At 42.1% G+C, this 18,798-nt stretch overlaps 1 protein-coding gene across 1 annotated transcript in view; it reads left to right on the forward strand.

Annotated features, from left to right (window-relative positions):
• Positions 1-18,798, forward strand: part of Snd1 (staphylococcal nuclease and tudor domain containing 1) — a 485,819-nt gene that overhangs the window by 72,098 nt on the left and 394,923 nt on the right. The window contains exons 8-9 of the mRNA XM_004658615.2: positions 777-883; positions 3,803-3,893. Coding sequence (XP_004658672.1) covers positions 777-883; positions 3,803-3,893 — 198 coding nt within the window. The remainder of the gene's footprint in view (positions 1-776; positions 884-3,802; positions 3,894-18,798) is intronic.

Consider the following 18,798-nt stretch of genomic DNA (forward strand, 5'->3'; position numbering starts at 1 on the left):
CATTCTACACCTTACCTATTTACTTCCTAATTTGATTTAATTTATGTCCTTGTAGTTCTGACCACTGGGAGTTTGACGCACTGTACACTTTGATAGGTGGATTATTCTGGGACATGAAATGACCTCGTTTTGTGACAGCTAAGCTAATTTTCATTATTGTAGCCTATGTGTAATACAAAGATAAACTCCTGTTACTTTCTCAGCTAGATAGTTCTTCCACGAGGGCAGCTGTAGACAGCTGGGAGGCTTGGTTTGCGGTGTGCCAAGGTCACGTCTGTTTCTTCTGTAGTGCTGGCTGTCTGGCCGTGCCTTGCCAGATGGCTCTGGGTCATGGAGAATATGAGCTGTAAGTCACCAGGCAAAATGTGGCTTACCTGTTCCCACCTGGCCAGTTCTGCTTTCTGCTTATGAAAAGGGGGAGAGAATGCTGATCTTAGGGAAGGATGAATGAGGTGTAATCTCTACTAAAGATGAACATCCTCCTCCGCCCATAGGAAAAGCAGTTGAAATATCAGTTCCATTCAGTACCACTAACATTTCTTTTACTCCTGTTAAGTGAGAAGGACTATGCTGGGTGTTGTGATAAGAGGCCAGGGCTGGTAAGAGCATTCCAAGTTATGCAGGTCTCCCATCGGAGTGAGAGTTTCTTATTGAAAGAAGCTACTTAAAAATACCAGTACCAGATTGATTGACTGTTTGCCAAGAACCAAAGAGAAGTGGGTTTCTTGTAACAGTGTCTAATTTGTGTCTGCACTTTCTTATTCCTTGCTTCTCAGAATGGCAATATCACCGAGCTCCTCCTGAAGGAAGGTTTTGCGCGCTGTGTGGACTGGTCGATTGCAGTTTACACCCGGGGTGCAGAAAAGCTGAGGGCAGCTGAGAGGTAAGGCCTGCTAGCCACAGATCCTGCTAAGATCTCAGAGAAAGAATTTATCTTCTAGTACCCATCTGTGTTAGTGTCCGATTTATTTCAGAAAAGGATTTGAGAAATTTGAAAAGTTTTTCAATAGTCAAGTGACTTCAATATTAATCTTTAAGTTCATTTTAATTTATTGCTGAGTAGAAAGGGCTTAGAATTTTTGCTCAGATAGTGTTCTTTTTTCATGGTTTACTTGTAGCATATTTTGGGTCACCTCTTCCCTAGTTCTCTTATGTGCTCTGCATGTCACGATGGTGGGGTTGCTCCTCAGCTTCTCCTAAACAGCAAGCTGAGCAGGCTTTGATGGACAGGTACAGCCTGTGGGTGTGAAAGTAGCATCAGGTCATGAAGGCCTTATATGCTGAATTAAAAGTGCTAAGACAGCTCTGAGGTGGTAACTATTTCCAGAAGCCTGAGCATGCTTATTCCAAAGATTGTAAGCTCCTTCCGGTGTCACAGTCAAGTATGGACACATGTTTCGATAAACTTTTCCCACTGGATGGTGTAAGTGGAGGAAAAGGAAGCAGGTACCAGGAGTAGCTGCAAGGAAGTACTGCTGGGGGACCCTGAGTGTCCATTTCCGGGCTACCTCTGTGCAGAAGCAAACAGGTCATGAGAGGGTCCACGCCGAGGCTCGTGCTGTGGCTTTGTCCAAAGCTTCAAAGTACAGTCGCCTTTATGTGTGTGCTGTTGAGATGCACAGCTGAGACATTCACTGCCCGAAACTGAAGAACCAACGTACTCCTTTTCCTAGCTCTTGCGAGTTTTTATGATAGTATTTAATTTATTTTGTAACTTTTTTGTCTATTTGAGAGAGGGAGGGAGAGAGAGGGAGCGACTGGGTGCACCAGGACTTCTTGTGCATCTGGTTTTATCTATGTACTGGGGAGTTGAATCCAGGCTGCCAGGCTTTGCAAGCAAGCAAGCACCTTTAATTGCTGAACAATCTCCCCAGCCTAATGGGAGTATTTTAATTTCTGCCATTTGATAGGATGTCTGACCAAAATGTATTGACTAATGAAAAAAACAAGAGTGGTTTATTACATTTTTACATTTCATGTTGTGCCACAGTTAAACTAGAAAGATGTAATACAGTGTTCCAAATGCTTCCAACTATTGCATGATGTTTAGTCCTTTCTTTCCTTCCCCTCCACCCTCCCTCCCTTCTTCATTCCTGAAAATTCTAAGTCCATTGCTATTCTGAGTTACTTTGGTTAATAATTTTTCTTTGCATTTCTAAGTTCCTGCCTATCTGAAGAAAGTGAGTACAATTAACATAATGTCTACATGTTTTATAACACCTGTAGAGATTTTTATGGAAGTTTGTAGAGTGCTCATCATTATAAAAGAAGCTTGGGCCAGAAAATGCAAATCATATCTCAGTGCATGATTACTTGCCTGCTCTTTGGCCTGCCATATTTGAGCCACTTGTATTGTTGGCACAACTCTGTCCTCTCAATGAAGTATTTTATGCATTTTATAGCCACCACATCTCTCTTTGTCTTTCCAATTTACTGCTTCTTTGAAATAACCTGGTTGTAATGCTGCTTTAAGAAATGATAGTTCTTCCCACTGCATATGCATCCACTTATTCATAAATAATTGAAGATAGCTTTTGATTGAGTTTTTTTTTTTGGTTTCTTGAGGTAGGATCACACTCTAGCTCAGTCTTACCTGAACTTCACTCTGTAGTCTCAGGGTGGCCTCAAACTCACAGCTATCCTCCTGCCTCTGCCTCCTAGGTGCTGGGATTAAAGGTGTGTGCCATCATGCCGGGCTTGATTTTTTTCTTTTTAATATTTTATTCATTTATTTGACAGAGAAAGAGGGAGAGAGAGAGAGAGAGAGAGAGAGAGAGAGAGAGAGAGAGAGAGAGAGAGAGAGAGAGAGAGAATGGACGTGTAAGGGCCCCCAGCCACTGCCAATGAACTCCAGATGTGCGTGTGCCCCCTAATGCGTCTGGGTAACGTGGGAATTGAACCTGGGTGTTTTGGCTTTGCAGGCAAATGCCCTAACTGCTAAGCCCTCCTTCTAGCACTGATTTTTTTTTTTTAATACCTGTACATATTCAGTTTCCCATTCCTGGTCTGACTCAAAAAGATAAAAGTAGTAGGCTTAATACTTAAAAATGAATTTCTGACAATGTGGGCTTTGAATTCTTACTAATGAACTTACTTATTTACTTTGTTTTTTCTAGGTAGGGTCTCACTCTAGTTCAGATTGACCTGGAATTCACTTTGTAGTGTCAGGATGGCCTCAACCTCACATCAATCCTTTTAACTCTGCCTCCCAAGTGCTGGGATTAAAGGCGAGCACCACCATGCCCAGCCTAATGAACTTTTATGCAGTTTTTTTTCCTGTTTTTTTATTTACCCTTTAGATGAACCATGGTAACAGTTTTTTTTTCTTCGTTTTCTGTGTAGGATTTGGTAGCTGATAACCTTTTTATAATTCAAGTGGTAATTGAGGAGTCATGTGACCCTTAAAAATGTTTGTTTCCATACGTGTGTTCTTCCCATTTACGAGGCAGATTGTTCTCTATTGTAGTAGTCACTCAGCCCTCAGAAGATGTCTAGATAAACCAAAGGGTTAATTATGTTGATGGACCTGGACTGTCCAGGCTGAAGCTATTGCACATCTAGATTCTAATCTCCCAGTCATGAGTTGGCAGTGAACCTGCATTTTGATTTTTCTGTTGGCTGCACCCTTTTTTGGATCTTTCCATTTATAGTCATTCTATGTTCTGGGTTGACGCACGGTCTTTCTTCTAAATAGGTGTGCAGGGTAGGAAGGGGTATGTGTTACCTGTTCCCATGATGTTGGTGGACCCAAATACAAGGGACTTGTTCTGTGAGTGATCTTGAATACTTGCTTTGTTGTCAGGTTTGCCAAGGAGCGCAGGCTGAGAATATGGAGAGACTATGTAGCTCCCACTGCTAATTTGGACCAAAAGGACAAGCAGTTCGTTGCCAAGGTGAGTCATTCTCAGCATGTTGATATGCACAGTGGACATTGCCAGGTGAGTGATGATACAAGGATTTGAACAATTAGAAGTGCTGTCGCTCTTGAACATTCTATGGCAAGGCTGTGTGTGTGTGTGTGTGTGTGTGTGTGTGTTTGCGTGTTTGCTTATTGCAGGGGTCTTGTATTTCTCATTGTAAATTAGCATAACTTCAGTATAAGTTCTTGGGTTACAGTTGTGGGCATTGCCAGCTTGAAATCTCTCTCATATTTTAAAGATTCTCTTTGGAACTCAGGTGAGGTTTTTTCCCCCCTCCTGTGTTCTTCCCTGATGTGTCTTTGATATATTGTTCTGAAGGGGATTAGAGCTATTAAATAGATTAAATGGTTGTACCAACAGTGCTCTGAAAATGTTTTTTTTTTCCCTTAGGTTTGGTAGTTTGCATGGGAGACCTCCATGCCTTCTCAAAATATTGTAATGTTTTCCAGACTGTGTTTGCTTTTGCAAAAGACATTGAACATTTTGTCTATTTATAGGGTAAATGTGGTTAAATGCCCATATTCTTGGAATAGTGCTGGTCTCCTTCAGTTAGCCATGAATTTAGGATGGAAAGCCACTAGGTGGCATTGTCGGCCTGAAAAATCCCCAAATTTATAATGGTAAAATTTTTGCAGAGTCTCTGAGGAATTGGCTGGATTTCTTCACGTTTTTTTTTTAAAGGTTGTCCAAAATAATAGGTTGTAGAGTATTCAGGTGATCTCTTTCTTTAGCAAGTGATGTCTAGGCAGCTGATGGGTGAGTGGTCATCACCCTCAGTAGTGGACATATGTGAGGGTTGTTACTGGGGAGTTACTTTCCTATGCATCTTTCAGTTCTTGATACAGATCAGAACTGACCTCTGCTCCCATTGACAGAGGAATGTGCTAGCATGCACTTGGACATGAGCTGCTATGCCAAATTTTGTCTACACTTTCTATAAATAAGAATATAGGGCTGGAGAGATGGCTTAGCGGTTAAGCGCTTGCCTGTGAAGCCTAAGGACCCCGGTTCAAGGCTCGGTTCCCCAGGTCCCACGTTAGCCAGATGCACAAGGGGGCGCACGTGTCTGGAATTCGTTAGCAGCGGCTGAAAGCCCTGGCGAGCCCATTCTCTCTCTCCACTTCTATCTGTCTTTCTCTCTGTGTCTTGCTCTCAAACAAATAAATAAAAAAAAAATTAAAAAAAAAAAGAATATACTGGGGCTGGAGAGATGGCTTAGCAGTTAAGGAGCTTGTCTGCAAAGCTTAACAACTCAGGTTTGATTCCCTAGTACCCATGTAAAGCCAGATGCACAAAGTGGCTCATGTATCTGGAGTTTGTTTGCAGTGGCTAGAGGCTCTGGTATGCTATTTTCTCTCTCCTTACAAATAAATAAAAATAAAATACTAGCCAGGCCTGGGAGTATATGCCTTTAATCCCAGAACTTGGGAGGCAGAAGTAGGAGGATTGCTGTGAATTTGAGGCCAGTCTGGGACTATAGAGTGAATGCCAAGTCAGCCTGGGCTAGAGTGAGACATTACTTAAAATAACAACAACAACAAAGTTAAAAGTAAAGCTAATTCTCTCTCTGGCTCTCTTTTCTTCCCCTCCCCTCCCTTCCCCTCCAGGATTTCTCAGTGTCTTTGCAGTCCAAGTATGTGGAGTCTTCAGCAATAGGGTTTTGCTCTCTGTTTCTGATGGGAAACCAAGAACCTTGGCAATGGCCTGTAATGTTTTCTCGGGGTGGGGCCATCAGGGACCTCCCTGCTTTGTAGAGAAATGGATGGACCTGGAAAGGATTATTCCAGGATTATTTATTATTTTTAAAGTCCAGAATTCCAGCTTTATTTTTTATTCACTGAGTATCACTACAATAAATTTTACTTGTTACAAGGTTAGAATAGAGGCATTTGCCCCAGAAATCATTTAAATGGGGATTATGAGGGATAACAATCTTTGTAGAACCTTAAATGTAAATTTAGGTTGTTGGAAAATAGGCTTGCTTAGAGAGTAGAGAGAAAATTGTGTTTGTGGATTTGAGAGGTAGATAAAAGACTTTCACACAGAAGCTGCAAGGTGTTCAGTCGTTGAAGGGATTGCTGTGCAAGCATGAAGACCTGGTTAAATACTGTGTAGCATTGCACACAGGTAATTTACTGCCAGGGAGGTGGAAATGGGATTGTTGGGTTTTCTGTGAGAGACCCTCTCTCAAGATAACAAGTTGAGAGTGGTCGAGGAAGGGACCTTGTGTTGACCTGTGGCACATATTTGCAGATACCCACGTGCCCATACACATGCACCTATACTCACATGAGCGCATCCACCTGGATGCCACACAGATACATGTGTGAAAATACAAACAATCTTAAGCTTTAAATATTCTTGAGTACTATTTTTGTTGTTAAAATAGGAATAGAGCACCAAGTAGACATGCATCATACCCATTCTGCCAGAAACATTGTGAGAGCACCTTCTTTTCTAAACCAGGATGGTCACAGTGTCATTTGGCAGAATTGGCAAATGATGGGCCAATTTGTTTCTGTCCTCAATTTTTAAAATCATCTCTATCACTCTCTATGTTTTTTATGTTTTGGTTTTCCGAGGTAGGGTCTCACTGTAGCTCAGGCTGACCTGGAATTCTCTGTAGCCTCAGGGTAGCCTCGAACTCAACGGCAATCCTCCTACCTCTGCCTCCCGAGTGCTGGGATTAAAAGCATGTGCCACCACACCCAGCTTATTTTTATTTTTTATAATTAACAACTTCCATGATTGTAAACTATATACCATGGTAATTCCCTCCCTCTCCCCACTTTCCCCTATGAAAATCCCTTCTCCATCATATACCCTCCCCCTCTCAATCAGTCTCTCTTTTATTTTGATGTCATGACCTTTTCCTCCTCTTATGATGGTCTTGTGTAGGTAGTGTCAGGCGCTGTGAGGTCATGAATATCCAGGCCATTTTGTGTATGGAGGAGCACGTTGTAAGGAGTCCTCCGCCACCTCTTCCGCAATGGACCCTGAGCAGTAGAGATATTGCAGTGCTGAGCACTCCTCTGTCACTTCTTCTCAGCACCATGATGCCTTCTGAGCCATCCCAAGGTCACTGTCATCTGAACAGAGAAAGTTCTCTAATGCAAAAGTGAGAATAGCATTAATGTATGGGTATGAACATTAAGAGGAGTGCTTACTCTGCCCTCATTTTTGTATGGCTTGTGGATTTTACACTGAAAAAGACTATTTTCTTGCATGTAAAAATTTTGTGAAGAAACTGAATTTTAGTGTCATGAAATAAATTGGAATATAGCCATGCGGACTTGTCTAAATAGTGTCTGTGGCTCTTTTCCTTTCCCAGTAGCAGACTGGGAAGACGTGGCAGCACGCACAGCCCAGCCCAGGCTTTGGTGGTGGGAGCATGTAGCAGAGCTCCTCAGAGCTGCTGGACCGGGCAGCAGAGTGTTCAGACCCGAACCACAGTGGACATAACCTTCACGTTTGCCTCTAGTAGCCTACCTCGGCCAGTTAACTTCCTCATCCCAAGGATTCTCTGACCGTTCCAAACAGCTGGGGACCATGCAAACAAACACACTGCACATTTAGTCTGCAATGACAGTATTACTGTGAGAGGCTTGATAAGACAGGAAGGGCTTGTGATCGAATGCAAAGCCCGCAGATGCCGCTATTGAAAGTGCTGCTTTCGTCAAGAAAAGCTTGCTAGGAAAAAGAGCAGTGTTCTTTGTGGTGTGTGAAGCTGATTGATACCCGGTACAAGCTCCTTATCTCATTGCAGGCCGGCAGCACCACTTTCTTCTTCTTTTTGTTTTCGTGTTTTATTTCGTATTGAGAGGAAGGCTTAGGTACCCCAGGCTGGCCGCAGAATCATTATGTAGTCAGGCATGGCCTTGATCCCAGATGCTAGGATTATAGGTGTGTGCCTCCACTTCTGGCTATGGTAGTCACTTTGAATATGTGGTTCATTCCTATGCCAGTTTTATGGAATGTTTGTGGTGCTCTTCTTTCATCTTCCTCTTGTAAGCATCACTCCTTCCCTTCATTTCATGATTTAGTGTTCTTGCTTGAACACACACACTCACACGGGCATACACATGTCCTTTCTCTTTCATCCAATATGATGATGATTTTTGTTAAATTAACATTCAATATTTACCTTGTGAAAAATACTAATTACTTTGTAAGAGCTGTATCGCATATTAAAGCTAATTTTTATTTCCTATACAGCTTTTTATTTTCCCTGGAGCTACTAATTTTTTTTTTAGCATTTACATGCATATATATGATACATACATTATTCATTCAATTCTCAAACTCTGCCTGTCTAAATTTCCTCTCAAGACATCCATTCAGCTTGCTAATGTTACCTTCAGTAATACTTCCTGGAGCCTGTGACCAGTACTGATCCGGATAAGGTCCTGCTTCCCTCTGACAGTGTTGCTACCTTTAGATTTCTTCACCATTGTCACAAGGGACTGCTTTGTCTAAATCTCAGCATAGAACTATGCTTACTCAATCTCGTGGCTTCTTGATGATTGTCTACTTTGCTTTTTTGTTTCTATTTCACAGCAATGCAGTACTTGAGAGGTGAATCTTCTGAGACCATTCTTATCTATTTTCTACTTAAACTTGGTTGGTAATCTAGCAAAGCGTACTTGGAAGTCATTTTCCGTGAAAATTGTTAACGTGTTGCTCCATTGTCATTCCGTTTCTTGGCTCTTGTTCTATTTCTTTCTTTTTTAGTGTTTTGAAAGCATTTTGATTCATCTTTTTATGATGCTTTTTCCTCCTTGAAGGACTTTGCAAAGTCATTTTACTCCTAGTGCTTTAGCACTTCATAACGATGCCACTTCATCTGTTTGTGAGCTTCCTTGCTGCCTCAGTGTTTAGACCTTTAGTCTGGGGACTTTATACTTTCAATTGTTTTGTTGTTGACATCCATCTGCTTTCTCTGTTCCCCCATTTCCTAGAACTCTTTATTTGCCTGCTGGACTTTGTGGGCCTTGAACTCATGACAGTCCTCCTACTTCTGCCTTTCAAGTGCTAGGACTAAAAGGCGTGCACCGTCAAGCCTAGCTTGCTTTTATTTTCTCTTTCATAATCTTTTTATAATAACTTCCATGATAATAAACAATATTCCATGGTGATGCCCCCCACTTTTACCTTTGAAACTCTACTCTTCATCATTTCCCCTCCCCTTTAATCAGTCCCTCTTTTATTTATTTATTTATTTTATTATTTATTTATTTATTTATTTGAGAGCGACAGACATAGAGAGAAAGACAGATAGAGGAAGAGAGAGAGAATGGGCGCGCCAGGGCTTCCAGCCACTGCAAACGAACTCCAGACGCGTGCGCCCCCTTGTGCATCTGGCTAACGTGGGACCTGGGGAACCGAGCCTCGAACCGGGGTCCTTAGGTTTCACAGGCGAGCGCTTAACCGCTAAGCCATCTCTCCAGCCCCAGTCCCTCTTTTATTTTGATGTCATCATCTTCTCCTCCTGTTATGATGGTCTTGTGTAGGCAGTGTCAGGAACTGTGAGGTCATGGATATCCAGGCCATTTTGTGTCTGTCTGGAGGAGCATGTTATAAGGAGTCCTACTCTTCCTTTGGCTCTTACATTCTTTCTGCTGCTTCTTCTGCAGTAGACCCTGAGCCTTGAAGATGTGATAGAGAAATTTCAGTACTGAGCACTGCGGTCACTTCTTGTTAGCACTGTGATGCCTTCTGAGTCGTCCCAAGGTCACTGCCATCTGAAAAGAGAAGGTTCTCTACCAAAAGTGAGAGTAGCATTAATATATGGGTATGAATATTAAGAGAAGTGCTTACCAGGCAGTTTCGGGAACATAGTATATACATGTAGCCAGACAGCAGCAGACATTACACCTCTAGGGCTCATGACTACCCCTGTTTTAGGTTTTCAGTATCAGGGATGTATTCCCTCCCATGGAGTGGGCCTCCAGTACAATTGGAGGGCAGTTGGTTTCCACCATGACAAACATGCCACTATTGCACCCATTGGCTCATTTGGCCTGGCTGACTACATATAAGGCTTGCAGTGTCCACTGTTGAGTATCTTCACTGGTGATTTCTCTTTCTCCCATTGAACTGCATGCAGAATGGCTTCTTCCAGCTTTCTGTCAGCTTGTCTACATGGAAGAGGTTATCAGCTCAGGTCTAGCAGGATTTCTCAGTGGCCTTGCAGCCCAAGTATGTGGAGTCTTCAGCAATAGGGTCTTACCATCTATTCCTGGTGGGAAACCAAGGGCCTCAGCAATGGCCTGTAATGTTTTGGGGATATCAGGGGTCTCCCTGGCCAACAACTCACTGGAAGGTATCCCATCCCTGGCACTGAAAATTTTCTAGTTGTAATCTATGGCTCCTGAGTGTTCCATTGTCCAAAAAAGTAGGTTTCCATATGATTTATCCTCTTAGATTTTGATAGCCCTCCTTCTACCTTTCCTTTACTCAATCTCTTCCCTTGATTGACCTCACTTAGGTTTTTTCACTCCCATTAATCTATTTTACTCTTTCATCATCTTTTGAAAAAGTTTTATTCTGTTTTGAAATGAGGTTCACATTCTATAGTTCAGGATGTCTTTGACCTTGATGGAGATGGTCCTCTCTTAGACCCCAGAGTGTTGGGGTTATAGGCATTCTTTTGTTTCTAAGGGCCTGCTTGTTTATCCTTCAGCCCTTCTACTGAATTTTTTTTTTTTTTCTCCCTGAGGTAGGGCCTCACTCTAGCCCAGGCTGACCTGGAATTCATTATGTATTCTCAGGGTGGCCTCGAACTCACGGTGATCCTCCTACCCCTGCCTCCTGAGTGCTGGGGTTAAGATGTGCACCACCATGCCCAGTCTTCTACTGAATATTTTGTTACTGTACTTTAATTTCTTTTTTGAGGCAAACCCAACAAACTGGCCTTTTCTTTTCTTTCTTTCTTTCTTTTTTTTCTGTGAGAGAGTGAGAGGAGAGAGAGAGCATTGGTGTGCCAGAGCCTCCAGCCAGTGTACTTGAAACCCAGACTTATGTGCTACCTTGTTCACTTGTGCGACCTTGCACAGTTGCATCACCTTGTGCGCCTGGCTTATAAGAATAGTCGAATATGGGTCCTTAGGCTTCACAGTCAAGCACCTTAACTGCTGAGGCATCTCTGCACGGCTGTACTTTAATTTCTAAGCGTTTCATTTGTTCTTTCAATTTGTTTTCTTTTTGGATTTTTTGAGGTAGGCTAACCTAGAATTTACTATGTAGTCTAAGGGTGGCTTTGAACTCATGGAGATCTACCTCTGCCTGCTGAGTGCTGAGATTAACCAACTGTAGTGTTTGGCCCTTTTTATTACTACTGAAGATGCCTGATTTGATAGTCTTGGCAAGCTGGGGACAGGTGAGGAGGGCTGTGCTGTATACAGGAGATTGGCTGTTGCCTTTTCTCATTCTTGGCTCAGGATTTAGCTTTTGTGAACCTGTTGAGCTGGCTACTCATCCATTTGCTTTCCAGCTTTCAGACTCTTGCAATATTCTTCTGATTATTTTCATACACTTGGGCTTATACAGGTAGATGAATTGGTCAGCTAAATAGTTCTTTTAATTTTTATCTAGAGGTGTTTAGGGAGGGAGCCAAAATAAATGTTTATTCGTACTTCCTTAATTGGCACCTAATAGTCCATTTTGAAGCTATACCATAATTTGTTTAACCAGTCCCCAGTAGGTCAATATTCATGTAGTTGGTAATTTCTGCAGTATTTGGAGAGTGGAGTAAATCTCCACACAAATGGTAGCTATTTCCTTAGAAATGATTTGGAGCACAAATAGCTCTTTAGCAATGTTAAGCAGTTCAAGTAAGTTTATTTCCTAATATATTGTTGAACATTGCTTGGCCAACTTTTCTGGAAGGAATACACAGTTAATGTTTTTGGCTTTATGGGTCTTGTGACCTCTGTGAATTGAGCTGATTGGTTGTTTGGGCCATAGTTTTCCCACATCCATAACACTCTGGATATTGATATTGAAATAAAAAGAAATAGGATGTCCAGGTTTGGGGGCACATGATTTTAATCCCAGCATGCAGGAGGCAGAGGTAGGAGGATCACCGTAAGTTTGAGGCCACCCTTAGGCTATGTAGTGAACTCCAGGTCAGCCTGAGCTAGAGTGAGACTCTACCTCAGCCCTCCCCGCCCCCCAACAAAAAAAAGGAAAGAAGCCGGGCATGGTGGCGCAAGCCTTTAATCCCAGCACTCGGGAGGCAGATGTAGGAGGATCACCGTGAGTTCGAGGCCACCCTGAGACTACATAGTGAATTCCAGGTCAGCCTGGGCCAGAGTGAGACCCTACCTCGAAAAACCAGGAAAAAAAAAAAAGGAAAGAAGTTATCTGCATTACTTTTCATAACATTGAACCCGTCTACAGCTTGGCAGTCAAGTTTACATGGTTTGTACTAAGTGCTCTTAAAGTAGGGCTGCAGATGCAGCTCAGGGTAGAGTATTTCCCTAGCATGTACAGGGCTTGTTGCACTCAGGTCCGCATTGCTGGTGGAAATCACCCAGCCGTGAGCAGCTTGTGGGAAAAAGAGGTTTATTTTGGCTTACAGGCTCGAGGGCCAGCTCCATGATGGCAGGGAAAAACTATGGCATTAGCAGAGTGTGGACATCACCCCCTGTTCCACATAAGGTGGACAATAGCAACAGGAGAGTGTGCCAAACACTGCCATTGGGAAACTGGCTATAACACCCAAGATTCTGCCCCCAGTAATGCACTCCCTCCAGGAGGTGTTAATTCCCACATCTCCGTCCTATGGGAACCTAGCATTCAGAACACCTAAGTGTATGGGGGACACCTGAATCAAACCACCACTGGGCTGTAGCTTTAATCCCCAGTGCCACCTAAGAAAGAAAGAAACAAAGAAAAACACTGCTGCACAGCTCTTGTCTATGGAGCACATGATTGTGAGGACTTAGCAAAGAGGAGCTCTTTTATTTTAGCAGTCTCTAATTTTTGCTGCTAATTATGTAGGACACAACTAAGAGGAACTGATATCCTTGTGGAGCCTAACCTCTGACTTCTGTGCTTGGATGCCTCTGGGTCTGACAGTTGATTCCTGGAACCAGTGCACAGCCGTAGATGAATGTTGGTTCAGAGACTGCCTCTGAGACGTTTGAAACTGGTTTTGGCATATGTATGTATGTGATGTTCACACGTGTATGTGTGTGGGCTCATGCAAGTGTGTGGGTGCACACACATGTGCACATGTATGAGGAGCCCAGAGGTCACTGCCAGGTGTCCACTTACTTTCTTTTTTTAAAAAACAGGGTGCCTCACTGTGTCCAGAGCTCACAGATTTGGTTAGACTGGCCAACCAGGCAGCAAGCCTCAGGGTTTCTCTGTTTCCATCTCCCTAACTGTGGGATATAGACACACATACCATCATGCCTGGTTTTTATGTGGGTCCTAGGGATCTGAATTCAGGTTCTCATGCTTGAGTGGCAAGCAGTTTACGAACTGAGTCATCTCCCCAGTCCCTTAACTAAGTGTTACTTAATACATGTACCCTATTGAAAGACTGGTTTCCATCATCTATCTGCTTAAGCAGTTTTAATTCCTCAGGGCTAGAAATGTCAGGGAGGGTTCTCCTTGTCTCTCCAGGTTAGCAGAGAAGCATGTTCCCTTCACAGCGATTAGCTGAGCTTGCCTGAGACTTTTGTGCCCGTCGTGGCCTGCCAGTTCCCTGCCTGCCTTCCCTGTGGCGTTTTAGCTGATCTGTGCTGTTTGTAGCCATATGGTCCCCTGAGCACGTGGCTTGGCTTCCCTGTCCCTGCTGCTGGATCTGTGGGCATTGCAGATTTCACAGACCCGAATAGCTTTGTTGGAGGGGGAGGGGCAGCATGTCCTCAAGAGATGTCTTCTTGCTGCCTTGCTGGTTAGAGGCCTTTTGTTGGTTCTGTGTCCGTATGTGAGGGTGTAAACCGGCCCAAACTCAGCATTTTGAAAAGATGTAAAGGAGCTCAAACCCTTGCCTTCAAAGAGTATACTTTTTGGGGTTTGCTTGGGGGCTTAAAGTAGTCAGTTGACATTGGCAGTCAAGCCCAACATTGGTGATCAAGTTACAGGCTAGCCATGGCGACATGGATTTGATGATGAAACTGGTTTTGCCCGGATCACTTCTTGCTGAGCTTCCAGTTACATGAGTTACTTAGCATCATAGCTCTTGGTGGAGTTCATTGTCATGTCTCCAAGGTTTGTTCCCCAATTTTTTTCTTTTGTGGTAAAATTCATGTAGCATAAAATTTACTATTTTAGGCATCTCTTTTTCTTAATTTTTTTTTTTTTTTTTTTTAGCTAGGGTTTCACGGTAGCCCAGGCTGACCTGGAATTCACTATGTAGTCTCAGGGTGGCCTTGAACTTATGGAGATTCTCCTACCTCTGCCTCCCAAATGACCATTCTCCTACCTTTGCCTCTTGAGTGCTGCGATTATAGGCATCCACCATCACGCCTGGCTTTCTTAAAGTTTTAACTTTATTTGCACGTATGTATGACTGTATGTGTGTGTAAAGGTATGCCAGGGTGTGTCTGTTGCTGCTGCAAATGAACACCAGATCCTTGCACTACTTCTTACATTTGACTCTGAGAGAGTTCTGGGGAATCAAGCCCAAGCTGGTTGGCTGTGCAAACAAGTATCTTTAAATCACTGAGCCATCTCCCCAGCCCAGTTTTAAGCATTTGTAAATGTATAATTTAGTACCACCAGGTATATTCATATAGTTGTGTAACTATCACCACCATCCATTTCCAAAATTCTTATAACACCTATTATACAATAACTGTCCCTTCCCCTGTCCTCCTTATCCGCACGTCCCTAGCAGCCCCCATTCTATTTCCTGTCTCTGTGTTCTAAGTAACCCTCTTTTTTTGGAAATATATTTCTGTTTATTATTCGCAATTAGAAGCATACAATTAAAAAGACACCATATATATTATGATACCTATGACACAGTGGTACCTATGACTTTCTCATACACACACCTTCCCTCCCTCCTTCTTTCTCTCCTTCCTCCTTCTCTCTCTAATAAAGAATTAAAGAAAATACTTTAAAAATCTTAAGCTCTAACCAGGGTTGCAATTTTGTGTATATAATGATAAAATATTAAAAGTAGAATTAAAGAAATATATATATATATGCACATATATGTGTATATATACATGCATAGCTTTATACTGTTGTGAATAAAGACATATTATCAGTGTTACAATGCTATTTCCAAACATTTTTGCATCCAGTATAATGATTTTATGTGTATGTAGTGTGTGCATGCATGTTAGTGTGTCTAAATGCCCTCTAGCTTCACATGTGCATGTGTGACACGTATGGAGGCTGGAGAGCAGCCTCAGGTGCCATCCTCAGGAACGCCACCAAATCTGTTTTGAGACAGGGTCTCTTACTGACCTGGAGTTTGCCAATTTGGTGAGACTGGCTGACGAGACAGTCTTAAGAATTCTGATTCTTTTTTGGCAGCACTAGGATTACAAGCATGTGCCACTATGCCTAGCATTTTTACATGGGTTCTGGGGAACAGACCCAGATGCTGATGCTTGGGATGCAAACACTTTATCAACTGACTTATCTCCCCAGCCCCTAAAATGTTATTGTAACTGAAATTATCTCTATGAACAGATGAAGCGGATGGACGGATGGATGGACAGATAGATATTGATATGGTATTGCCATTCCATATCATTGGAAAAAACACAAGTTATGCACATATCTGCATAAAGTTTAAATGCATTGATAGAAAAATTAAGCCATAAAATAATATACTTCCCCTGTATGATTTCTCCAAATATAAAGGTCAAACATGTTAAAAACTGAATGCATTTCAGGTCTATGTGATGTATAGTGGAGGAACTCAACATAACAAAGATGGTGATTAGAAAAAGCTTAGAAGGTACTTCTAGAGTAGATGGAGTAAAATAAGTGTGATTGGAGAGGGAAAGATTTAAACCATTCATCTTCTGCTTCCTAGGGTGGACTCTAAGTAACTCTCTTATGTGGAATCGTCTAGTGTTTTTCTTTGGCTTCTGTCACTTAGCACAGTGATCTGAATGTTCAGCCATGTTATATGTAGCATTTGTCAGAATGTCTTTGCTCTTTCAGGGTGCATAATTTTCTTTTACTTTAAGGTGTCTCTGTTGATGGGTATGTGGGTTGCTTACACACTTTAACTGAACAGTCTTGCTCTGAAAATGAGGGTAGAGGCCCTGCATTCAGTTCTTTGAAGCATACACCCAGAAGTAGGATTGCTGGCTTATATGGGAAGTGTATCTTTATGTTTTTGAGAAATTGCTCTCCCGTACCATTGATATGCCTGCCAGCATTTGCACAAGGGTGTCAGTTTCTGTATATCCTCTCTAACATTTGCTATATTCTGTTTCTTTTTTGCTTATAGTATCACGTAGCTATAATGTCGTAAGAATATTAAGTGATGTTTAATTTTAGTCTTGGTTTATGCATTCTTTTTTAAAATTTATTTGAAAGAGTGATAAAAGGAAAGAGGCAGACACACACAGAGAAAGAGAGAGAGAGAGAAAACGGTGTGCCAGGACCTCTAGCCACTGCAAACGAACTCCAGGTGCATGCACCATCTTGTGCATCTGGCTTACATGGGTCCTGGGGAATCGAATCTGGGTCCTTTGGCTTCGCAGGCGAACACCTTAATCGCTAAGGCATCTCTCCTGCCTGGTTTATGCATTCTTTAATGATTAGTGATAATTGATCACCTTTTTCTGTGGTCATTGGCCACTTTGATTATCTTGTTGAGAAATGTAAGTATTTTTCCTATTTGTGGGATTTAAATAATAGTGTTTTTGCAGTGTTTGGGTTTGAACCAAGGTCCTTTTGCTAATTTTTAACTGGGCTACTTGAGGTTTTTGTTGTTGTGTTTTAGAATTTTGCATATGTTCCAGTATGATGTGATTAAGGAATAGCCTCTCGCTCTGGATTGCCTTTTACTGTTTGTAGTTCTTTTGATACACAATGAAAATATAACTTGTCTGCCTGTTTTGGTTGTTGTCACTGACAACTTTGTGTTACAGTCAAGAAATCATCACCAGATCCAAAGCTGTGATGTTTCTGCATTTTGATTCCTTCTAAAATTTTTGGTTTGAAGTCTCACATTTAGGTCATAGATTCATTTTGAGCCAGTCTTTATATGTGGTGTTTAGTAAAGGTTCAACCTAACTTTTTTGTATGGCCAGTTTTCCCAGCAGTATTTGTTGCAAACACTGTCCTTTCCCCACTTACTAGATTACCATCTTTGTTCATAGTCATTTGGTCACAAATGCAGAGTTTATTTTTGGAGTCATCCCTTGTCTGTATGCCAGAACCATATAATTTTAATTACTGTAGCTTTGTAGTAAGTTTTGAAATAAACTATTAGGTATCATCCAGTTTTGTTTGTTTTCCAGATTATTTAGGAGTCCTTTGAGATTCAGTATGAATTTATGATAGGCTATTCTATTTTTCTGCAAGAGAAGTATTTGCTCATTTCAGAAGGATTGTGAAAATTCAATGAGCATTTCATATTAAAAGAAGAGTTATCTTTTGGATTTTGATAAATAATAAATGGATAAATTGCTGTAGTATTGGCAGTTGGACAATGCTGGTCTTCTTACCTACATCATGGGGTATGTTTTCATTTACTTCTGTTGTCTTTAATTTCCTTCATCAGTGTTTCATGGTTTTCATTGTACATGTTTTTCACCTCATTGAGTAATTGCCAAGTATTTTATTTGTTGAGGGGTGGTTGGGAATACAATTCAGGTATTATTAGTCTCAGGGTGACCTAGAACTCATAGCGATCTTCCTTTCTCTGCCTCCCCAGCGCTGGGATTCATGGCAAGTGCCACCCCGCCCTGCTAAAAGGTTTTTCTTTCTTTGATGGCTTTCACAGTTTTGGTGAGTGGTCAGGTATTTTGTTGCTTGTCCCGTGTGGAAATCTGTCTGAAACCTGGTTTCATTGTAAGTACATATGACAGTGTCAGCTCTGTTGATCTTCATTTGCTAGTTTTAGGGTATTGTGGTGCTTATTATAGTTTATGTTTTTAAGGGTGAGGATGACAGCAGGACTTTGATACACTGAGGAGAATAGACATAATATACAACCTTAGGAATCAGGAAAAACAGCCAGATGTCACGATGCTAGGAGGTGGGAGTACATGTGTGTCTGATTCCCAGGGGCCTCTCCGGAGGATGTACCGGTATCGGTAGACGGACTCTCTGCCCTGATGGCCCTTTTATTTCCTTCTGGTACCAAGATGAGTCGTAGCCTTAGAGCCGCGGATCATGCTAGAGAGCTGTTCAGTAGTCATTCTTGCACATGAGGCTGTTCCTTTGTCTTACGCATGCTGTAGAGTTCTAACATGTGGAATATATATTTGTCAATGTGGCAGGGAACCTGACAGGCATAGATATCCCCTCCCCCTGACAGAACTGTAGTTCTTTTGACTGAAAGCAGCCCTTAGCCTGCCCCTTACCATCATTAAACCATGTTTCCCTTTATAGATGGGCTTCAAGTAATGGGGGAGGGGTGGGAATTTGGATTTAGTGCAGGTATCTTTCTTTGTTTTTACCTATTTGTTTGTGTGTGTGAGAGAGAATGAGAATGGGCACACTAGGGCTCGCTGCTCACTACAAAGGACTTCAGACCCACGCTACTTTGTGCATCTGGCTTTATGTGGGTGCTGGGGAATTGAGCTCAGGCCTTCAGGTCATTAGGCTTTATAAGCAAGCACCTTTTAATTTTTTTTTAATTCTTATTTATTTATTTGAGAGAGACAGAGAGAATATGGGTGTGCCAGTGCCTCAAGCTGCTGCAAACAAACTCCATATGCGT

The sequence above is a fragment of the Jaculus jaculus genome, chromosome 10 (assembly GCF_020740685.1).
Source record: "Jaculus jaculus isolate mJacJac1 chromosome 10, mJacJac1.mat.Y.cur, whole genome shotgun sequence".
NCBI lineage: Eukaryota > Metazoa > Chordata > Mammalia > Rodentia > Dipodidae > Jaculus > Jaculus jaculus.